A 24847-nucleotide genomic window follows, 5' to 3' on the forward strand; every position below is an offset into this window, starting at 1 on the left:
CATCCCAGGGCCTGTGGGCTCACGCATAATTCTGATTGGTTGTTGGTGATTAGCCTGGTACACAATTGATAAAACTAAAAAAATCATGAATTGATATTTATTAACTATCAAAAATAAAATTGTATTGGAAATTCAACTCTTAAAGACCTGAATGGGCTTTCCTCTTCAACCCCCTAGTTGGCTCAATTAGTATCCATCAACGAATGCTAACTTTTTGCTAGAATAAACCAAGTTCAACACTGATTCTGTCAATGAAAAATTAATCAATATTCAATCTAAGGAACAAATGAAAATTTTATTCACACTAAACTGAGGATTATAATGCCAGAGACAGTCTTTCAGAAAGCTGAGGACTGTTTCCTGGCTTAGAGGTCAAAGCACAGTTACGTAAGTTTTCAAGACAAAGGGTTATACAACAAAGTAACACTGACAGTTTACATAGTTCAACAAGGTGAGCAGAGGGTCATCATGACCCCTTATAGGATTAAGAAAGGAACGTTCTAGCCTAAGGAGTTAGCTGATGTATAATGCAGCTGCACAATGCACACCAAAAAGAGGTGGTAGTCCAAACTGCTGGAGAGAATTTTGTGTTTAAAATTTTCCTTGTCTTGCCTTAAAAATAATTTTATTTCATCAATTTTTTTGTATTTTCTTTTTGAATCTCTTGTTTTAAAGCTGTAAGTGCTGAAAAACCCCATTCATGTAAGTAAATAAATAGGAACTGGAAGTTTTGTTAAAAGTGACCCTTAATTCTTGCCTTGTTGTATGTCAAGACTCATATAGTACTCTAGTACTAAAAATGATTTCTAATCATCCATTAGTCTCTTGAAATTTTATTAAAAGCAAAACCCTGCAAACCACCTGACTTCTGAAAAGATTTGTCATCCAATCAAGATTCATTCAGTCTCTCAGTAACTAACTATACATATTTTCAAGTTCCCTTTGTTAGTTTGGACATGTTTACACTCTGGGGTAACGCTAAGATGTATCTATTTGATACAGTATTTATGGACATTAACTACCTAGAAATATCCTTAAAACTACCCCTGCCTACCTTAACTTAAAGACAATGGTTAAAAAAAAAAAAGGAAGCTAACATAAGTAATTCTGGGAAATGTTGTTTTGACTAGAAATTGTAAGGCTAAAGACAATAGGAACAATACATAAACTCTGTACTTTAGTTGGTAAATTTGTTCCTCACAGGGGTATGGGTTAGTAATTTGGAAACTGCTTTACATGTATACCGGAACTGAACTAAGTAAGTGGATGGTGAAGTTAAGTTTCTCACTGTCAAAGAAAGAAGCCTCAGAAAAGTAAGGGGAGGAAGCTAGAATGAACCTGTGGTACTGGATCAGAGTCCAAGACATCAGTATAAACCAACCTATTCTTAGCTTAATATACATACAGACGGGGAGATACAGAAGTTGACTATAGATGCGTGTGCACACAGGATAGTAGGCATACATGTACTTCCTAACTGTCTGCTGGGAGGGCCAAGAAGTTGTGACATCTCAGTAGCCACAGTCACACCCGGTACCCAGATCCTGGTCTCTGAACCAGTGAAAGGAACCAGGGGTCCTGGGAGAAATGGCTAGTTCCGGGTCTGGGGCAGAGAAGGCACAAGATGAGCCTGTACCATCTTCCTGGAATGCCGGAAAGCAAGGACGTACTTGAAACACAAAAGGAGGAGGGCATGTCAAAGGGACACAGGTGCCAACCTGAAACCACGCCCAGTGGCCAAAGCTAGGACAATCTAAGCAACAAAACAAATGACTTAGTAGTGGATTATTCCCCGCTTCAAGAGCTGGAGCTTAATTCCTCTCCACTTGAGTGTGGGCTGGATTTAGTGACTCACGTGGAGTGAACAGAACATGGAAATGGAAAATCAGCAACTTACAGTGGAAACCTTGGCAGACACCACCTTAACCATGTGGTCAAGGTTAACACCACCAGTCGTGGCGTGTGGAGATGGCAGACCCCCGATACAATGTGACGGGAGGGCACGTCACCTCTGGGCTGTTCTTCCTCCCAAACCCTCAAGATCAGGCCCCTCAGGAGACAAACATCAGACAAACCCAAATCAAGGGCCACTCTACAAAACACCTAACCAGTACTCCTCAAAAATGTCAAGGTCCTGAAAAATAAGGGAAGATGGAGAGGCTATCAGAGAGGAGACCAAGGATGACTAAATGTCTGAGTATAAATAACAAGTGGGGGGTGAGGTCTATACCACAGTTATATGTTAAGATTTTAAAAATGCCTAACTCTTTATGTATTTGATATTTCAGCAGATCTTTATTAATGATCCTACTGTGGTATCACAACTATTTCCCCTACTGTTTACTTAAGCATTGTTCCCTATCCCAGGTCAGGCTTATGCTGTTCCCACACTTGCCCCTGTGGGATCCCCTGGGAAGAGCCTGTTTCTTTAGGATAACATTCTCCTCTCACTAACGCATCATAGCATTAAATGACAAGACCCAGCATGCTGACATACCATGACACACCCACGCTGGGATCCTGTCCCCGCCCCCCCCCCACGACTAGTTCCACAACACTCTATAGTTTCCGCTACTTCCTGTGTGGACTCCCATTCCTTTCTCATATACAGGACCGTCAACTTCTCATGAGATCTGAAGTTACCCCCACTCGTCCCACGGCTGATCCTCAGATCCGGGTTCTTCTGTGCCTCCTGTGAGGACATCCTATTGTGCATCCATGTAAGGACAGCTGGTAGCTGGTGAAGATCACTGAAGATCATTGATGTCTTAATGAAACACTGCACACATCATTAAGTTATAATTAAATACATTTAGATCTTTAAACCTTTAGGAGATATAAAAAGAGCTAGAAAGTAATACGCACAAATCACAACAATGCAAATAACAACATTATGGGCTGCTGTAATGGTCTGTGGTCAGCATCCCCGTGAGGTAGGCACTATTATTCTCATTTTACAGTTGAGGAAATTCAGGCTAAAAGAGGTTAAGTAATTTCCCACAATCAGACAAGCAGTAAGTGGTAGCATTCAATTTCTGTTCCACCTGACCACAAAGCCTGAACCTCACACCCAGTTTTCAAACTCAGAGAAGTTCTAGATTTTTTTATAGCTTATGATACTAACCAGGAACAATTTAAAATATCCACAGTTTCTCCCTCTTCATTGTGTTTCCAAGGGGAAATATACATCCCGTGAGCTAATTACTATCTGAATGTCAGTTCCTCATGGTCAGCATCCCCTCAATGTGACTAAGGGACATTTCCAGTGCATTATCCACTGCACACTTCTTGCCAGCCAGCTCGCTGCTTCAGTTCTGATACCCAGTCAGGGCTGTCGTCTTCCTCAAAGTCCCTGTGGGGGAAAAAACAATTTGAGTATTAAGTCTCCATAATAGGGACACAGTAATTATTTGCTGATGGGTGCAGAGTAGAACACGACCATAACAATATTTACATTTTTGAAAAATGAGCTCCATAAAGCAACTGAACAGAGAAAAAACTTAGCCTTCCAAAAGATCACTTCTTTCACTATTTCTATAACTTTTTCAATATAAGACCTAGTATATTAAAAAATAGCAAGTCCAAGCAGAACGATTATAAACATACAGCTCAGTCAGGAATTCTGTGATAATACCATAACACATTACCCATGCCAGACAAAAGATCAAGATACAAATATTCATTTGTGATGCAAAGTAATATAACCAGCTCCCACTCAACCAGAACGTATTAAAGTACAATTTAAACGACATGCGCATCATGTCAACTATCTTGGTACATTGCACATACGTGTCCTCCTCATCCAGTCCAGGTTCAAGTCTCTCTAGATCCAAAATGACAGAATCGTGATCTCCATCGACATCGTCCGATGCCTCTGTTTCCTCAGACAGGGGGCCTTTCAAGAACCCTTCTGCACCTTCAGAGGAACAGTAATAGAAATTATGCTAAGTTAAGCAATATTTGCTTATTTCATGCACATTGGACTAAATTCTTCCAAAGGTATTTTGGCTCATTGAAGGCAATGCCATGCTCTGTATTTTTTGTTGTGCCCCCTCCCCGCATTACCCAGCATGAATTCTGGCGTAAACCAAGCCCAGTAAGCATCAACATGTGTATTAAATTTTTAAACAGTACTTTATGCAAAAGAAAAAATTCAGAAAATTACAATTGAAACCCTCAAATATAAGAACCCATTTTAAAGCATTGTTTTTCCTTTAACCTTTCCCATCCCCCCAAGTTTTCCCAATGTAGTGGAATAAAATTAGGGAATTAAGACCACATGCATGCTTTTAAAATTTTTTCCAGATGGTAATTACTTTCAGATTTTTGCTTACAAAGCAATAACCTAATATAAAATATGTAGGCTAAATCTTTACAAAAATTCTTTTACAATAGAGCTATGATCTATTTTTTAAATAGTGACTTTGCTAAAATGACCAAAATTTCATCAATGAATCAGAAACCTATAATCCAGGACCTATAATTGCTAAAACAAAATTCATAATCATTAATCTTCCTTAACACTGTCCACTCATGCACCTCCCTTTCCTTGGGGCTTGTAACAGTCTGCACACGGCTCTATCAGAACACAGGAAACACAGCTCTAAATTCTTTGCTTGTGTGCTGGTCTCCCAAATGATAAACTCTTTCAGGGAAATAATTACTGTTTTTATTCTTTTTTTTTTTAAATCTTAACCTAGCATATGTTAGGCGCTCAGTAAATACAGACCAAATTAACAAATACAGCTAAAACTGTTACAATAAATACAGCTGAGACTTGCCACACCATTATATGTTCTACTTGGCATAACTGATCTTAGATCTTAAACCAAGCAAGACGGCTTTAGTAACTGAATTATCAAAATTATACACACATGCACACATGCGTACACATCCTTACTGCAGTCCTTTGGTCTAGGTTCCTAAGGATAGGTTATGCTGATGAGGAGTTTGGGATTAACAGACACACACTACTCTACATAGAATAGATAAACAACAAGGACCTACTGTATAGCACAGGGAACTATATTCAACTTCTTGTAATAAGCTATAATGGAAAAGAATCTGAAAAAAAATATATGTATGTATAACTGAATTGCTTTGGTGTACACCTAAGACTAACACTGTAAATCAACTACACTTAAAAAAAAGGTTATGCTGTGTAATTGTAATGAAAATATCTGTAGAAACAATAAAAATAATCAAATCGTAATTGTTCATCTTTTTTGAACTCTAGTCAATGCAACAGAATTCAAGTACGGAGACAAAGAAATGAAGTTCCTCGAAGTTTACTAGGATAAAGTCTGAGCTACAGAGTCACTAAAGCAGGGGTATATTTGCATGGTAAAGAACAGGCCACTTGTCAAAGTGGTCACATGATTGTTAAAACAAGTGAACAATAATCACTGTTTATCATCATTAAAATAATGAACAAACAGAAGGAATGAAACTCTATGGAAAATTAACCATGGCTTCAGACTGGAAGCTAGAAAAGATTCAAGAAAACCTAAAAATACAATGCTATGAATTATTTTCTAACTTTAAAATCAAAGGGTTTCTGGGAGGCAGGGACAGGGAATTACTATCTAATGGATACAGAGTTTACATTATGGAAGACGGGAAAAGTTCAGGAGATGAATGGTGGTGGTGGCTACATAATGTGAATGTACTTAATGCCCCTGAACTGTACACTTACAAACGGTTAACATTGAAAATTTTATGTTATGTATATTTTACCACAATTAAAAAAAAAGATCAAAGGGTTTCCACAGTTAAGGAACAGACATGCATCACCTGGTCTGTAGATGGTGTATGTTTGAAAAGCCAAGCTGAGATCAGCATTCCTAAGGATGCTCAACAAGGTTTCGGGAGCCTCTCTGAGCCACTGCTTCCGGGTGTTATTTTCACTGTACTTTATTACACAGCCACCTGGATGGGAAAAGATAAAAAATCAGTGCCAAAGAGAAAAGATTTTCAGCATATATCTTCCAGATCATATTTCACGCAAAACTAATTGTATTTTACTCTCTACCCAAATCTGTTTCCCTCGCCTGCATGAGCAGTGCTCTGACGTGGGACACCAAATATCCTTCACAGAGTGACATTAGGAAAAAAAAGAAACTCTCATTAAAAACTATTAGCGAATGTTGTATAATAAAATAATAGTATTCAACCTGACTACTAACCTCCACTGTCCTCTGCTGTTAAACTGGAGGTGAGCACGGGTGCATTTCCCAGAGCAGCAAGAGCTGTAGTGGATGCATTTTTCTCCCACTGTCGCCTGAGAGGACCTGGCGAACTGGCTTTGCTCCGAGGGATGGCTTTGTTATCTGATTTTAAAATGTAAAGAAGGATTGCTGAATATGTTTATTTATTCATCTACATCCACACGTGTATTTCTCGAGCAACACTACAGAAGCATTTCTTTTCTCTTTTAAACTCAGATCTAATAAGTGTTTTTTCAAGTCTAAGTAGTAAAGGAAATGAAAAATAATCCAAATGAAACAGTAAAGCTAATCATTAAAGTGAGCTTTTAAAAATAATATGTATATACTCAGATATTACACAATGTACAAGAATAAAGCCCCGAGAAGACTTAGGTACACACTGTATGCCACGCTTTTTGTGGTGCAGAACGCAACAATTACCATTTTTTTCCCAAGCTTTTACTAATAAACACTATTTTCTCTTTTTTTATACATAAATAAAATATTCCTGTGAGATTAAATAAATTACTGGATAAGCAAACACAGATTCACCTGTCTACTTGCTTATGACACCTCACGACCCTGTGAGGTGGAAACTGGTTATTCCATCTATATTCCCCAGCTCCTCACTTACACCATGATTAGAATTTGAATAACAACTTACCTTTCTCTTCTCTGTTTACTCTCAATGTATTTTCAATCAAGTTTGTATTAATGCTTTCTAAATCAGTGTGGCTACACTCTCCACCTGGTTCTTCCCTTTGCTTTAAAAGACATTAAAAATAAAGATAAAAGAGTGCTCGAATTGCTACAAAAAAGGTAAATGTGCAAAGACAGCTAGTTTAACTTTAAATAAAGATTAATGAATCAAACAGTAATAATCATAGACCCCCATACAGACATGTTAATTTGTAGCCATCTACATCATATATATGTGTATATTAAAAATCACATATATGTTTACATATTATACATACATATGCATGTATATTAATAGTCATACATTAATAGCCATTAATATCAATCATTTCAAATATGAAGAGGGTATATAAAAATGACAGAGATATTTGAGAGGTCTTTATAGAGGAAATGAGCAATGAAAAATTTCAGTATGATTTGCTATACTGGGCTTTTCATGCCGGAAATATCAAAATAAAATATTTTATAAAGTTGCTGTACAGATGGTCCCTAAATTACAATGGTTCGATTTACGATTTTTTGACTTCATGATGGTCTGAAAGTGATATGCATTCAGCAGAAACTGTATTTCAAATTTTGAATGTTGATGTCTTCCCAGGCTAGCGACGTATTGTATGAGCCTCTCTCGGGATGCTGGGCAGTGGCAGTGAGCAGAAGCTCCCATCAGTACTTGATCATGAGAGTGAACAGCCAATCCACTCATAACCATTCTGGACCCAGACAACCCCTCTGTTTTTCATTTTCAGTACAGCATTCAACACATTACATGAGATAGTCAACACTTTATTATAAGGAAGGCTTTATGTTAGATAATTTTGCTCAACCAGAGGCTAATGTAGGTGTTCTGAGCACGTTTAAGGTAGGCTAGGTTAAGCTAGATGTTTGGTAGGTTAGGGGCATTAAATGCATTTTCGATTTGGGGGATGGATTTTCTTTATCTTGATTGTGGTAGTGGTTCTATAACTGTAAAAATTACCAACATATATCAAAATGCATGCTAAAGATGAGTAAATTTTATTGCATACAAATTATGCCTCAATAAAGCTGGAAATAAACAGATATTACTATGCAAAGAAAAAAGTATAGGGGCAGAACATATTCCATTTGTAGGAACATAATGGGGAATGGTGTTATTTGTTTACAACCTGAGATTCATTCAAAAAATTTATAAGTTTAATTACTAGTGCATTCCATAAGCAGAATAATTTGTTCTTAGTACATCTTTTCCTGTGGGAGTTAAAATGTTGATTAAAATAATGAAGAAGCAAATTAGCAATAGGACATGAGTTATTGGGGTGGGTGTGGCAACACTGGGAAGTGGGTTGCCTGTTACTGTCCATGACTTAATTGCAGCTATGGTGTAAAAGGGCTCACAGCTGCCTAGGGCCAAACAAGACGAACAGGACCATGAATGCCAGGCTGAAAAATATCTGCTTGATTCGTGGGATAATAGGAAGGCACTAAAAGTTTTTGAATAGAAAAATGTCAAGATTAAAATAGTGATCTAAATATTACTTAGCCATAAAAAAGAAGGAAATTATTATACGGGTTATAACATGGATGAACCTTGAAAATATCATGCTAAGCAAAAGAAGCCAGACACAAAAGGGCAAATATTGCACGATTCCACTTTTTTGAAATATCTAGAATATGCAAGTTCTTAGAGACAAAAAGCAAAGTAGAAGTTGCCAGGGGCTGGGGTGGGAGTCAGGGTGGGGAGGAATGGGTGGTTATTATTTAATGGGTTTCTGTTTAGGGTGATAGGAAAGTATTGTGAATGCGATTAATGCCATTAAATTCTATGCTTAGAAATTGCTGAAGTGATACACATTTTACCACAAAAAAACAAACTATCCAAAAGCCAAGCTAAAATAAGACTTTCATAACTGTAAGCAGGGCTAAGTTTGCTCACATCTATATTGAAACCACTTGTCATCAATGATGAGCAATAAAAAAACAAATAAAATGGCTCTCAAGTGTCTCAGCTGGCAGTGCAGAGCCACAGCTACCAGTTACGTCACAGGCCCAAAGGCAAAAAACTCCTGAAGCCAGGGACTGGGCGACAGTCTTTCAAATATCTCACAGCACCTAGTGATGCCTGGTACCCAGTAGACGGTTATATAAATTTAACTTTAAAGCACTTACCACTGTGCTTGCTTCACTTTGCAAAGCAATCCTGACTCTGCTGGGGTCTGATTAAAGACAAAAGAGAAGGCAGAAAGAAAATTCATAAAGATTCCTATTGTGAGTTGCATAAAGCTTGAGAGACGCATGAAGACCAAGTTTTTAAAGTCCAAGAACAAAAAATCTTAGCCTGTATAGAGGTATCAACCTTTAATCGCCTAATTATACATACACCTCGGCTGTTAAAAGAGGCTATTTCTGCTGTTTATTCCGAACGTTAACATCTGAAAGTTAAGACACCTCTACTCACTTACGCCAACCCACTTATGCACCAAGGGGTAAGATGCTCTGCATACTCGGAATGTCCTTATCACCGTTTGCACAAGCTAGCTACCGAGTCTGCGCTTTCCCTGACAGCTATTACAGCAGGTGGAAGTCATGACTTGTAAGAACTCGGCTGCTTATTCCCTGACGAGGGCCCAGCAGCGAGCAGTCAGGCAGAACTCCAGCAACTGATCCCTTCGGTGAGGATGGCTCCTGCCAGATTTTCTGCCGGCAGAGCCCTGCCGTCCATGTTCCTTATTCAATCAGCATTTTAAACAATTGCTATTGAGCGTCGATGATGACAGGCACTGAGGATACAACAGTGACTAAATCAGACACGGTCTCTGTCCTCACATCGTTTTCATTGCTCTAGTCTCAGTCTGCAGATTAGATGGAGACGCCACCAGACACACGGTCCCAATATCCTGGCACCTCCCTGCTGGTTTCTCCCTCTCTTTTTAGAAATTGTAAAACTACATTTCCTAATCTTGAAACTTTTCTCAGAGTGTTTTTGTTGCTGTTGCCTAGCATTTTAAAACTAATTTCCCGCTACCCTGGGACGTGAACAAAAGCTACAAAATAGTATGCAAAGTAAAGTTAACACTAAAACTGCTGAAGCAAAGGTAACTGACCACCCTTTAAGTAACGGATAAAAGGCTGAGTTACAAGACTGAAGAGTTTACATCACTAGAAGGGTTTACATTCTTACAAAAATACCATTTAAAATTTAACTTTAAGAAAACAGTACAGTTTAGAAATGTTTCTCTTGTAGTATATAACACTAAGATAATAGGTGCCAAACAACTGAGGTTTTACATGTCCTTACCCCTTCTCTCTGATTCTGGTCGTATCTACTATTTCAATTCCATTTCTAGAGATAGAAGGCCTAAGTCATTGATGAGAAATGAAAAGGAACAAAGATAGCTTTGAAAAAATTAAGAGATGACAACTGCCAAAGAAATAATAAATTACATAGGTAATCTGCTCAGGATTGACTATAAATGTATAGAAATTTTGTGTAGCTATTATGTAGACAGTTCACAACTTTTGAAAAGGCTCTGCTTTTAAAAATTTGCTTATAGCATGGTTCTTTGGAAACCTGGGGATACAATTTCCTATAAGACGAACATTACGTTTTCATGGTTAGATTCCTAGGCTAGCCCACAGAAGCCTTCCAACCTGAGTAAATACGGTTCTAACAATGAAACAGAGAATAATCTTTACATCACTAAAATCTTCACACTAGGCTTTTTCTGATCCCTGGCAAAACAAATGTATAAATCAGTACAGAATTATGTCTGAAGGAACAAGAAGAAAATTTTGATTTGAGGAGTATCTCTGGAAATCATCTCTAATAACTTGAAAATTCTACTTTCTTTTTTGTTATACTACATTTTAAAAGAACACTTCACCAAAAATAAGCTTTCCAAAATTCTTACCCTTTTTTCTTGGTGTACTATGCTTAGATTTTTTGGTTTCTTCTAGTATCTGTTCACCATATTCTGTGATGATCTGAAAATTTAAAGCAGAGAATTTAAAGATTTGAAATACACTTTTCTTTAGACATTGCCATAAGGTCATTTAATTAACATTCTTTCCCACAATCATATTTAAAGTTTTAAAGCGAAAGGGCCATTTTGAAAAATTCAAGTAATTTAGACAGACAAAGAGACATTTATATACATCCAGAAAAAGATGTGGAGGGGATAATGCAAACTATACCCATGACTATATTTGGGGGAATAGCTCCGTGGAAGGGAGGAGGGAAAGGAAGCTTTAACTTTTTATTTTTTTGTATGTCTGCATCATGTGAAGTTTTATAGGCACGTATAACACGTAGTTGTGTTTCAAAGATAACTAACACTTGAAAACTGTTCACAGTCAACCCCACATGCATCATACGTACCTCTGGGGGCAAGCATTTCTCGATGCGCCGAGCTAAAGAGCCTCTGGAGAGAAGCGTTGTGGCCGAGGGGCGATGTGAGGGATTCTTTTTAAACATCTGCTTGATTAGATACTGAAGCTCACAGCAATAATGGGAGGGCAGTGGGCTCAGGGACCCCTGACATATTTTGAGGATAAGACTCTTCCAACTATTTGCCTGAAACTGAAAAGGAAACCTGAACTGTAAAAGCAGATACAAGGAAAGAGAATGGAAATAAGGAAACACCAGTGGAACTGAATTGATATGAATTATTTTAATTTTAGAAATTTTTCTTCCTAGAGGCGTTGTTGAGGTACTGTTCTAAAATGTTACGGTTCTTCAGGAGAAAGGTAAACTTCAATAGTAAAAGATGTCCCCACCTAGAGGAACTCTTAGCATCAATGCTTGATTTGGGTACTTTATGACTCAAATCAATGTTTTTGCAGATACACATTTTTAATATATTTTAAAAATCACATAGGGCTTTTTAAAAAGTCAAATGAGACTAAGGCTTATATTAAGTGTAACATCTCTTTGCTTTCCTCCTCCGCAGAAATCCCCAGGCCTGCTCCCTGATAATACGCACTTTAGGCTTTTCCCATTTTAAACTTCTACTGCAAAACCTTTTTCACCTCTTATGTCATCAAAGTAGTTATTAAAATTTGGCAAGTAATAGAGTGGGATAGAAAGTGACATACCAGAATGACATTTAAAAAGTTTTCATTGTATAATAAACATACTGGAATTAACATCAGGTGTCAGCCTTGGTTAATATTTATGTAAGAGCATGATGGCATTCTGCCTTGGAGGTGCCCTACCCTATTAATATATAAAAGATATGAGAAAGGAAAAATCAACACGTAAGTAAGGAAAAAAGCACATAACCAAGGGAAAATTCAGGAAATGAAAAATAAGGTTGAATCTCCTTTACCTCAGGTTTTTTTTAACCATTATACTGAGTTTCTGCATTTCCTAAAGGTTTGAGAACTGCTTTTGCCTTTTTTAAAACAGACAAGAGAACAGATCCAGTGCCAAATACTCAGGGCACTGTACTCCTTAATACTTATTCTTGTTGCAACAAATAAGAACATGTATATGAACATTTATAAAAAAAAGACAAAATCAGGGAATATAATCACAAAAAAGGTACTGAAATTTAAAAAATAATTTTGCTTGTACACAACAGTAGTTCTCCACTTGGGCTACACAGTAGAATCAGCTGTTTTAAAAACATTAACGTCCCAGGAAAGAGCATAGTGTTGTGGGTCAATTATACTTCAAAAGCAAATAAATTCATAGAATGGGAGATCAGATTTGTGGTTATCAGAGGCGGAAGTTTGGGGAAGGGGGAACTGGATAAAGGCAGGCAAAACGTACAAACTTCTAGTTATAAGATAAATAAGTACTAGGGATGTAACATACAATATGATAAATATAATTAAAACTGCTGTACGTTATATATGAAAGTTGTTAAGAGAGTAAATCCCAAGAATTCTCATCACAAGGGAAACATGTTTTTTCTTTTTCTCTTGTTTTGCATCTCTGAGATGATGGAGATTCACTAAACATCATTGTGATAACCATTTCATGATGCATGTAAGTGAAATCATTATGTTGTACACCTTAAATGTATACAGTGCTGTATGTCAATTATGTCTCAATACAACTGGAAGGACAAAATTTAAAAAAAAAAGAATGCTCCCAATGAATACAAATTAAATGGAAAAACAGAAACAAAAACCAAAACCACTAGTGTCCAGGACACCTTCTGAGATTTTAAATCAATGAGTCTGGCGTGGGCCTAGGCATCAGCATTTTTAAAAGTTGCCCAGGTTGTTCTAATTACTCAGCTGACGTTATAAGCCACTTATATTCAGAGGAGCTGACCTCTCATTCATGGAGCATGCCTTCCCTTTGAGTTCCTTCATCTAGTGGTGAAGGATTCTTCTCAGTCACTCACTCTCGTGAGCTCTGCATGCTCTCAAGCACGTCTGTAAAAACACTCGGTAGAGCCAAGTTTTTTAATCCATGCCCAAAGAACAGAATTTAATTCTACGCCAAGCTAATACTTAATAGGGATCAGCGCTGTGATTGTTAGTTCTGTGTAATAAACAAGGAGGGCAAATGATTTAACCTCTTTTTAAAATATCTTAGAAAAATACGTAGCATAAAGAAGCAAAGTCTATTTTCTCGTGATACTTTAGTTAGAGAAGAAACTCGCAGAAGTGAAATCTAACTGCAACAAGATAAATGCTGGTACAGCCACTCTGGAAGGCAGTCTGGTGGTTCCTCAAAAAGCTAAATGTGCAATTACCATGTGGCCCAGCAATGTCACTCCAAGGTATGTTCCCCTAAAACTGAAAACAGGGATCCTAACAGATACTTGTACATGCATGTTCACAGCAGCAAAAGGTGGAAACAACCCAACTGTCATCAACAGATGATGGATAAATAAAAAGTGGTATAAACATACAATGGAAAATTATATAGTCATAAAAAGGGATGCTACAACACAGATGAACACTGAAAACACTATGCTATGTGAAATAAGCTAGACAAAAAAGGAAAAATATGGTATAATTTCACTTGTATGAAATATATAGAATATGCAAATACATAGAAATTGAAAGTAGATTAAAAGTTACCAGTGGCCCAAGGGAGAGAGGGATACGAAGTTATGAATGGGTACAGAGTTTCTATTTCAGGTGATGGAAAAGTTTTGCAAATAGTAGTGATGGCTGTATAATATTGTGAAGTAATAAATGCCACTGAACTGTACATTTAAAACTGGTTAAAATGGCAAATTTTATGTTACATATATGTCACCAAACTAAAAGAAGTTAAGGATACCCACAAAAAAAGGAAAGAAGGGAGGGAGGGTGGGTGGGAGAAAGGAAGGAAGGCAAGCTAAGTATAGAACTACAAATACTGCATCATGGAAATATCCTATTAGGATATGCTACAGTAGTGGTTCAAGGCAAAGATGACAGCAGTGGAAACATGAAAATCTTATAACGGAGGGAGTGTATAGCTCAGTGGTAGAGCGCATGCTTAGCAGGCATGAGGTCCTGGGTTCAATCCCTGGTACCTCCAATCAATCAATCAATCAAATGATAAACCTAATTACCTTCCCACCCCACCCCTAAAAAAGAAAAAATTTCAATTCACAATATTAAAAAACAGGAAGAAAATATTATAATGAATTCATCGTAGGGGAGCAAACTGCCAGCTGGAGTCCGGCACATTACTTAGGACTTGGCCCCACACGACCTCTCCCATTTTGCATGCCATACTTACTGGATGTTTAAGGGTACAGAGTTCATAGAGGATGCATCCCAAGGACCAGATGTCACTGGAAGCATAAAGAAGCAATGAAATGACGGATAGGTTATGAGTTATCATACTAAAATATATGTATTTTATAACACAAAAATTTTTTAAAAAATCACTCGACCTTTAATAAGGATAGATATCATAAATAATTCCCAGCTGTTGAAATAAAATATATGGCAACCTGGGTCTAAACCTTAGATGCTGACTAACAGTAACATTCACAAGAGAACGCTGCTCCCCAGCTCTGCTCCCGCACATCTGGGTGATGCAGGTATCACTTCGGTAGTTCTCGCTGCAAGAGCGGGTATTCGTGGACTCAGGTGACCACAGCTGGAAGAAGGACTTTAGGGGTCACCCCGTGCAGCTTCTGTCCAGACCATCTGGGCACAACATCAGGCCTCTGCTCGCACCTCCTGAAGGACAGCCCTCTGTGCCCCCGCTGGATGGCTCTAAGGGAGAGCGTTCTTATTCTTCCACAAAACAGCTCTTTAAAAATCAGTATAGAGTTCACCCACCCTTCTTCATACTAAGCCCCTCCAGGATTCCTCCGTCATTCTCACCACCTACTTGTCATCCTCCAGACATTTTCCACATGATATTCTTTTTATTTTAACCAGGATTTTTATCAACTGTTTCCCCCAACTTTAAAGTTTTTAAACTTTGAAACCTACAGAAAAGTTATAAATGCCCACATGCTCCTTCCTAGGCCCCCTGTCATTAACACCACGTTCACCTGCTGTTCCCCTCTTCCATCTGGATCTGAACCTCTTGAAAAAAAAGGTGGCAGACATCAAACACTTCACCCCGATGCACATCAGTATGTATCTCCTAAGAGCAAGGACACGCTCCCTCATGAACACAACACCATTATCACATCCAAGAAAGTTAACCTTAATTCAACACTACTATCTAAAATTTGGTCCAACCTCAGATTTCCCCAGTTGTCCCAGGAAGTCCCTTTATAGCAGTTTTGTCTCCAATTCAGTCAATTTTACTCTTCAAGGAGACTATTCAGCCTGGATTTTCATACCCTTTTCAGAAAGCCATTTGGCAGAAGGTAACAAGAACCTTTAGGTGTTCCTGCTTCTAGGAATTTATGCCAAGAATGTGCCAGACAACAATGACATGTTTATGCATAAGAGGCATTACTAATCACAGCACTGTTTAGGACACTGACAACTGGAAACATGTCATAAGGCCAACAACAGAGGAATGTTAAATAAACTTCAGAAGAGTCACGTAGTAAACTATTATGCGACCATTAACAATAATTATGAAGAGTTTAGATATGGCGTGAAATGGATATGATATAATACAAAGTGAAAAAAGCAACATACTAAATTTAATATACAGTATATTATCTAAGTTTAGTGGAAAAAGTGAATGGATGAGGAAGAAAACCCAAAATATTATTAGTCATTGTGTAAAAATGGGTGATGTCCATTTCACTTCTTGTGTATCTCTATATTTCCAATCTCTCCTACCCACCCTCTCCATCAGTAGGTGGGCATATATTACTTACATTCAGAAAAAACTTATGTTTTCAATCATAAGGACTTCATACCATTTTCTCATAATCAATGAGAAGTGCTTATTACCTGGTCCTATAAATGTTAACTCAATGACATAATCCAGTGGTTCCCAAATTTTACTGCACGTTGGAATCACTTGGTAATCCTGGAAAATTACTGATGTCTGCTTCCCACTGCCAGACATTTGGATTTAACTGGTATGGCTACAACCTGTGCTTTGGGATTTTTAAAAGTGGGAGCAGCAAAGTTTGAGAAGCAGTAATATAATTCATATTGTTCCCAGAAATGACTAGCCTTTCTTTCAGCATTTACATGTAGCTCCTCTTAGCTCTGATCAAAACAGCTGGAAAATTATGACTTTCATCTAGAAGCCTGGGAGTTTAAATTCTACACTGCTTTGAGATATATTTTTTTAAAAATAAAATTTCATCCATAGGCTACAATGCCTGTCACCAAACAGCCACCCTTGTACCAACTAAGTCATCACTTACCTTTTATTGTTATAAGGCATGTTTTCCCAAATTTCTGGGGGCACATAATAAGGTGTTCCCACGTATGTACAAGCAAACGCCATGGGACTAAAATCACAAAAAGGCAGAGAATGATTACAGGGAATTTCTGAATAATGGATATTTTTATTACTGTCACTACTATAGACTAGACATACATACTTGGAAAGAAGTCGGGCAGATCCAAAATCACCCAGTTTTACTTTTCCATTTTGGGTGAGGAAGACATTCTGCATGAAAAAAAAGAAAACCTCAAATTACATCCTCCATCATTCAAACACAAGGCAGAGATCTCTGGGAGAAGCTGTCTTTCAGAGCCTGCTGATGATGGAGATGAGGAGTAGAAATACTGACAGCCAAGTCTCCGAATGAACACAAAAAAGACAAGATACCGTCTTGACAGCTACACATTCCCTTGCTTGGGATTCAGGATGTCTGTTTAGAAATCTAACAAGCGAGCTTCAGACTGTATCAGCACACCCTGATCGACCAGGAAAACTGTATCAGGGTAACTCCACATGGCAGGTCCTAGTCTCAACCATTTTCCATCTGAGCACACGTGGTCTCAGTAAGAAGTCACTTAGAGAGCCTGGAACACATTAACATATACTACTAAAGAGATTAAATAACCCTTTCTCAGGTAGTACTTTATTTGGCCAGTACAAATAATTACATAGACAAATATTCCTAAACTAAATAAAGATGCCCCCAACAGAAACAGAATAACACAGAAAAAAAGACTGAATAAAATAGTTTGGGTTTGTTGTTTTTTTTTTTCAGGTCCAAAATGTATTTCATTTACCTTGGACTTGATATCTCTGTGTAACACACGTTTCTTGTGAATGTGATTTACTCCAAGGCACATTTGTGTAAACCAGTTAAGTATCTGTGAGAAAGAAAGCACATGAATCTGTAAGAATGCAGTAAATGGGTCAGGGTAACCCCAAATTCTCAAGAATCATCTCTCAGCCTTGGTTGACCTGGGTTTTCCATAATACAAGTATAGAACTGCTAAAAGTTACATACTTCAACTAAGATTCAGTGATGCCTGGAGAAATTCTGAAAAGCTGTGAACTCCATTATCATTATCTTATGTGTGATCCAAAGAGCAATTTATTTTAATAAAACTCCCACTATATTTTTCTTATATTCAACCAAATAAAAGAATTTCTTAAATGCAGATATAAAAGTAGTTCACTACTTAGAAATGAATATGCTATAACTTTTTATACTGTAATCATTACACCAGATTTTCATTTACTTTTCCAGACTATTCATATGTTAAAAGATTTCATTACATTATCAACAATCTTTTGAGGTCAGCATTTCCGCTTACAAATCCCCAGTCAATAGTACCCAAATTTCCAGGTGCCCACAATTAAATGTCAAACTGACCCTTTTTAATCCCTTTTTTGCTGTGAAGATTCATCTATTTTAAGCAAAACTGACCTCCTACTATGGAATCCAGGTTCTTAACAACACAACTTCTAAATGAACAATACTTATACCAATATATTTTCATAACATGTTATACCCTATATCACACTAAGCCCCAGTAAAGCTGTCTATGTAATATTTTCCTTAGTCAATTCATTCCATTAATATTTAATATGTAACTTTCCATTAAAAAGGCAGTAAGCATATTAAGGGAATATGCTAAATTTTAGAAGGAAAAAGACTGAGAATAGGTACTCCCAAAAAACAGAACTGCAGGCTTCATTCTTCAGATGATCTAGAAATGCAAAAAAAATCCACCTGGCTTCTAACATTTCAATTCGAAAAAATAAAAATTTAAAATATATCTAGTACAAAATATGAATAAACACAATTTTGAATTTCTTCTAAACATGAAAGTTTTATTTCTAGATATTTTATAAACTTATGTCTATTTTACTTCCTAAAAACATTGCAGGCAGCCACATTGTAACGACACACGCAGCAATAGGATGGATGCAGAAATTAGTCATTTCTAACTAGGGTGTCAAGTAATCATGTAAAATCACACACAGATTTTATGAGAAAAGGTGCTTCTAAACATTGAGGGAAACTAGGTGTGTCAGTCTCTCACCATATCTTCAGGAAACAACTTTCCTTTCTGATGTTTAATCTTCTGCATTAGGTCTCCTCCATCACAATATTCCATTACAATATACAGATGTCCTTCAGCTGAAATAAATGGAAGCCTCCTTAAGAAAGCCATAGTGGCCATGAATCAAATTGAGAAATGCTTATATTGGGGGAAATTCATATTTACCTTCAAATGATTCTTTAAAGGCAACAATATTGGGGTGTTTCATCTTGGCTAACAGAACAGCCTCCTTCCTAGAATTGTGTGTATCAGAGGGAGACTAGAAAAAGATTTTAAATAAGGTAAATGTAAAACTTCATTTAAGAATAGATAGGTTTACCACATGATAGTATTTTGTACGTTTCACTGCTAGACGCAGTTCTGTAGCACTGCACTTTGACCCAATTTAAGTCGATCAAACGCCATGAGAAAACACGTGGGGAATTTCCCAACTATCGTTACACATATTTTGCAGGCTTAATCTGACCTCTTATGTCTTTACAAGCACAGAATGTAAACGAGTTTTAACAGCAGCCTAAGCGTATCCTAACTTGTGGAAACAGCATGCCATCAACAATGGCAGATCCTTAAAGAAAAACTAGGGATTTCATGTTTTTACTGTCTGCATCACTTTATCAGTCCACTGGTGCCTTACACCAGCAAGGATAGACAAAGACTATATGCAAAGTAAGTTTCCAAAACTGCTTATCCCCTAATTTACTCTATGAGGATAAAATCCTGAATGACTTCTCTTACAATTAAGAAACTGCAACTGATGATGTCCTACCACAAGGGGTCTCAGAGCAGCAGCAGCAGCACCAACTGGGAACTTGTTAAAAATGCAAATTCACGGGCCCACCCGGACCTACTCAACCAGGCAGTCTCAGCAATCTGTTAGAACACGCCCTCCAGGTGATTCTGATGCCCACTCAAGTCTGAGAACCACTACACAAGGTCAAGAATGCAATGGGAAAATAAAAATACTCATTCTGAGAATTTTATTAAAGTGTATTTTAAAAAAAATGATCCAAACACTATTAAGCAGCCTTCATAGCATGGTTCTTCCATATGACAACTACAAGGGTCACATAGTGAGTGATACGTCATATAGGTCACACAGTGATGAATACAGCTGACTCTTGAACAAGGTTAGGGGAACCGACTCCACGCAGTTAAAATTCTGAGCACAATGCATAGTCGGCCCTCCGCACATGCGGTTCCTCCGTATCCAAGGTTCTGCATCCACGGGTTCAACCAGCCTCGGGTCGTGTAGCACTGCAGTATTCACTACTGAACAAAATCTGAGTCTAAGTGGACTCGAAGCAGTTCAAACCTGTGTTGTTCAAGGGTCAACTGTACAGACAAATCAGCACCTATAAATTAAGAAAACCGACAAACTAATCCACAGAATAGGTTCCTTGATACCGAAGGTTAGCGTTTTAGGTCTTGAGCTAGCTGTTGTTAGGTTTATGTTCCTTTTTTTCATCAATATTGCACCTGAGTTGCTTTTGGGCATCTTCCCTACACCCTTAGGTATGCAAAATTGGAAATTATTACAAATTATTCACATTAAGATAAAATAAATAGCAATCACCACCCAAATCTTGATTATTCTTGTTAATTATGTCTTAAGAATCACAAAAGATGTATCAAGACCTTGCAAAGATCTTTATTATATGAATAAATCCATGAAACCTTTGGCACAAAGGACCACATTAACGCTCAAGAATTTATTTTCCCCTACAAATTACATGTACACGCTCAACAATAGCTAACTGCTTTAGCAGTCACCTTGGGAAGCCTTATTTCTTTCATGGCAAACATCCGATTACTGCTTTCCTGATGAACCAAAAGGGCTCTGCCGAAGGAGCCTTCCCCGATCACTCTCAGGACTGTGTAGCCGTCCATACTGGGGCCCCCTGCTGCAGTCACCACCGGCTCTCCCAAACTATATTCAAAAACAGAAACAGCTGAGCATTACATTTATTTTCAAAGGACAGAATGAATTCAAAGTAGCTCTAACTACCATGATAGGACAACTTATTCCTTTATTCATTCAACAGGTAGACACTGAGCACCCATGTCAGGTTTTATAACCTGGAACAAATCTCTCACGGCCCAGCCACATGCACAGTCCAAAGCAGATGGGACCACAGACCTAAACAAATGCAGGGGGGCCAGTCTTCCAGGAAGAGTCATGCTGGTAGATGGCAGGAGTATCCTGGGGAATTAGGAAGGTGATTTTTTTTTAATATTAGAGGATTCACTGTATTTATATTACTCTGTGTTGCTTTTTTTTTTTTTTTTCATTTTTTTAAATTAAAGTATAGTCAGTTTACAATGCTGTGTCAATTTCCAGGTGTACAGGAAGGTCTTATTTAAGCTGAAGCCTGAAGGAAGAATGGACGTTGACCAGGCAGAGAGGACAGAAGAGTGTCAGAAGCAGAGGGAATCACATATTTAGGAGCAAAAGGAGGGGGGTATAGCTCAGTGGTACAGTGCATGCCTAGCAAGCACAAGATCCTGGGTTCAGTCCCCAGTACCTCTGTTTAAAAAAATAAAAAACAAATAAATAAACCTAAAATTACCTCCCATTGAAAAAAAAAAGAGCAAAAGAGAATGTATTCAAGAAATTGGAAGAGGACTGTAACAGGCTGGTAAGGCAGGCAGGGCCTTGTCTGAGAGCCATCGTTAAGCCAAGTTCCAGTTGTTGGATTTTACCCTCAGGATAATTAAAGGGTTGTCTTGGAAGAGTTTCAACCAAGAGAGTAGATTTACATATTAGAAAAATCACTCATTCTGTCTGTAGAGCAATGTCCCAGACAGGGGAGAGGGGAGGCAGACCAGTGCAGGACTCCTACAACAGAAAAGGCAGGAAAATGATGGAATGGAATCAGGTGGTGGCAATGGGATAAAGAAAATGGAAGGAACATAGAAAGAATTGGCAAGATTTTTGGTGATAGATTTATGGGAGAAGTGCAGGGAGGAGGGGACAAGGCAGACTCAGGTTTCTGGCATAAACTGGGTGAATACTGATACCAAAAGGAAAGGCATGATGGTTGTGTGTGTGGTTTTCGGTTTGATTTTTGGGCGTGGGGTGGGGAAAGGCGTGGGGAAGGGAGACAAGCACTCCTTTGGGGACACGCTGAGTTGGAGGTGCCTGGGACTAAGAAGAGATGTTAAACAGAGTCTTCGAACTTCTGTCTCCCTTCTGTATTTCCCGGATGAAGCAGCTCTCTGGACTGCTTAATACATTACAGAGAATGAATATAAGTAAAGTTCCTGACACTCAGGGGGCCCTGAGTAAACGGCTGCTATTATTACTATCAAAACCTTAGAACTAGGTGAAGCTTTTTTTTCATTACAGAAAAACACTGGAATTAATTACTTGGTTTTCACAAAGCTTACTTGTAGTGTCTTATGTTCATAAAAATCACACCACCAAGAATTATGCGGTCCACAGAGCATGGCAGGTAAAGCAAAAACTCACAAGCCCAAACCTACAGTCTAGTGACCTATAAAACTTCGTTTGTATTCCTGTTTATCTAGAATTACCAGAAAACTCTAGAAATAATTTCTCCATATAACCAAACCAGATACAAGGTCTTCAAAAAGCACTCTTTTCCAGGACAGGTAGGTCTATCATTAGATTCAGGGATCTGAAAGAAAAAAGTTGTTTGCCGCTATTCTAACTGACCCCTGGTACTATTACACGATTTGACAAGGAGGCTTAGTTTTCCCATATTTTTATTCTTTTTTTACTTCAGGTCTTTAGTCTATGAATGGACAGTCACTGATAAAGAAGAGCAACCACTGACTTTCTTTAGCTGAAAACCACATTTGGCCCTTTCTGCCCACATCTGCCCCTGTTACTCAGTATTACACCCATAAGCTCAAAAGACCCGTGTATACTCTGAATGTGACAAAAGCGTCCCTTCGCAGGCCTATACCATCAAAAACTAATAAAGTGATTTGCAAATGCAAATTCAGGATGCAGCTCAGAAGGCGCGCGCGCCCGCCCGCGCGCGATGCCCGCATGACGGGAATACCCGATCCCCACTCTCCCGACTAGGGGAGAAGCAGCTCTGCCTCGCAGCCCCAGCGCCCCCGTTCCCCCCGAGCCCGCGGCGGGCGGCTGCGGGAGCGCCACCCAGGCCCGGGTCCGCGAGCGCCGCAGCGGGTCCTGCTCGCCCCTACCCCGCGTGGCGTCGCCCCTGCCCGCGGGGACCGCTCACCGGCTTCCCTCGCGACCCGAAGCCGCCTGCTCCGCCGCCGAGGCCGGCGCGCTTCCGCGGGGCGGGCCGGCGGGTCGTCTCTTGGGTTGCCGGCGAAGTTAGCCTGCCAGATATGGCGGGAGGCGCTGTTCTCGGAGTAGGCGGGCCTACGAAGGGCGCGTTTTCAAACTGTTGTTCCATGTTGCTCCAGAACAATGCCAATAATATAAAGGGACGCCGTCCTCCTCGCAGCCTGAGTTCTGTCTCTTGTTTATGCGAACAGCCCATGTAGGTAAGTTTCTTGGGCCCAGCACTTAGCTTACCAGCTGTGTGAACTAGGGCAAGTGTGGACGGCAGAACAGTGGATCCCCAGAGAGTCCACGTTTATTATTACAGATAACGTACACTAGTTATGAGGGGCTAGGCACTGTTCTAAGTGAGTTTTTATGTATAAAGTGCTTAGAATAGAGCTAAAGTGTTAGCTATTGACTCAGAATCTTCAAAACAACCCTAATGGTAGGTAGGTAGAATTATGTCTGAGGTACAGAGAGGTTATTTGCCTCAGATCCCACAGCTAATAAGTGGTAGAATTAGAATTAAAACCCAGGAAGTATGGCTTCAGAGCCTGACCCTTAACCACCACACTGCAATAATGTTAGAGACGTTGCAGTGATGAACAGTGAAAAAAGCTGACCAAGGTATAAAGTCTGAGGAGGGCCCATTGGATGTAGCAACAGAAGGTCATGGGTAATCTTGAAGAAAGTGGTCTCAGTGATGTGATGAGGGAGAAACCAGATTGTGGTAGCTGAGGTGGGTTGGTCAGAAGAATCAAGGAGTGAAGGATACTTTCAAGATACTTATTCATGAAAAGAAGAGAGGGTGATAACCATGAGGAGAAGGAAACATAAGATTATGGGAGTATTTTATTAATGGGGAAGCTATAGTTATGTTATAGTTATGTTGAGGGATAATAAACCAATGGAAGGAAAGAGGCTGAAAATACTAGAGGCAGGGGGAAGGTCTAGTTGAGATAAAGGGATGGTTTTTAGAGCCCAGTAAAGGATTAGCCTTGGACTAGATGAGGGACAGACAGATTTGCTTCTGAGACCAGAGGAGAAAAAGATGTGGATGGATGTAGACTAGGGAAGGAGAAGGAATCTTGAGAGCCTGAATTTTCTCTATGAAATAGAAAATTAAGTCATCTATAGAGTATGAGTGTTGGGACAGAAATCTTGAAGAGGAAGTTTTGTTTTTTTTAATTAAGATTTTTATATTTGTTCATTAGTTCTCTACAGTAAAATTCGGAGTAGTGAGGTTCTGATTATTGTTGTCAGAACATGGGAAGAAGCTTATGTGGAGAAAGACTATTGAGCAGCTCAGAGGTGATTCCAATCTGTAGTTGTGTAATCATCTCTAGGAGTGAGAAATTTGGATTAATCCAAAACTGGGATTATGTGCACTATGTTGAGGGTGTTAACGGTGCTGATGTAAGGATGGTGGAAGTGGCACACCTTGGTATTCAGACTGAGTATCACAGTGAGGGAAGTGGAGTCTAGAATGGCACCAGCCAATATGTGCGCACTAGACCTGTGTGGCTACTGAGCACTTGAAAAGTGGCTCATGCAAATAGAAATGTGCTCTAAGTGTGAAACACACAAAGAATTTCAAAAGCTTTCTACCAAAAAAAAAAAGGTAAAATACCCCTATTAGTAAGTTTGTGTATTAATTTATGCTGAACTGATATTTTGAATACGTTAAATTAAATAAAACATTGTGAAATTTAATTGTACCTATTTAACTTTGAAAAACCATAGCTACTAGAATATTTTAAATGACATATGAAACTCGCGGTGTATTTCTATTTCTAGTGCTGGTCTAATGAAGTCAAAGAAGCAGGATGGCGGGAGCAAGGGA

The 24847-nt window shown here is 38.6% G+C and overlaps 1 protein-coding gene across 7 annotated transcripts; it reads right to left on the reverse strand.

Annotated features, from left to right (window-relative positions):
• Nucleotides 1–276: 276 nt before the first annotated feature.
• NEK3 (NIMA related kinase 3) lies at nucleotides 277–23063 on the reverse strand. Of its 7 annotated transcripts, XM_032496234.1 has the most exons (18): nucleotides 22955–23027; nucleotides 22275–22378; nucleotides 20878–20940; nucleotides 20511–20667; nucleotides 18906–18999; nucleotides 18720–18817; nucleotides 17454–17537; nucleotides 16814–16881; nucleotides 16634–16720; nucleotides 14575–14629; nucleotides 11260–11460; nucleotides 10793–10865; nucleotides 9051–9097; nucleotides 6871–6970; nucleotides 6186–6329; nucleotides 5794–5928; nucleotides 3790–3916; nucleotides 277–3352 (listed from the first exon to the last, which is right to left on the reverse strand). In XM_032496234.1, the coding sequence occupies exons 3-18, from the start codon at nucleotides 20916–20918 to the stop codon at nucleotides 3271–3273; spliced, it is 1593 nt and encodes a 530-aa protein (XP_032352125.1). In that variant the 5' UTR covers nucleotides 20919–20940; nucleotides 22275–22378; nucleotides 22955–23027; the 3' UTR covers nucleotides 277–3270. The 7 variants fall into 7 exon arrangements, 6 of the variants coding, with proteins under 6 accessions (XP_032352125.1, XP_032352126.1, XP_032352122.1 ...); XR_004325681.1 differs by lacking the exons at nucleotides 22275–22378; nucleotides 22955–23027 and having other exon boundaries at nucleotides 277–2779; nucleotides 3125–3352; nucleotides 20878–20934; XM_032496235.1 differs by lacking the exon at nucleotides 20878–20940 and having other exon boundaries at nucleotides 22955–23026.
• Between the last annotated feature and the right edge of the window lie 1784 nt (nucleotides 23064–24847).

This window comes from Camelus ferus, chromosome 14, assembly GCF_009834535.1.
Source record: "Camelus ferus isolate YT-003-E chromosome 14, BCGSAC_Cfer_1.0, whole genome shotgun sequence".
Taxonomy (NCBI): domain Eukaryota; kingdom Metazoa; phylum Chordata; class Mammalia; order Artiodactyla; family Camelidae; genus Camelus; species Camelus ferus.

Bases quoted from the DNA above. Each gene is read 5' to 3' on its own strand.
- NEK3 (XM_032496234.1), bottom strand. From the start codon at position 20,918: ATGACTCTTCCTGGAAGACTGGCCCCCCTGCATTTGTTTAG. The intron at 20,668-20,877 runs GTCTGTGGTCCC...TTTTGAATATAG, and splicing joins GCCCCCCTGCATTTGTTTAG to TTTGGGAGAGCCGGTGGTGA. The intron at 3,353-3,789 runs GTATGTGCAATG...TTTCCCCCACAG, and splicing joins GGACTGGATGAGGAGGACAC to GGACTTTGAGGAAGACGACA.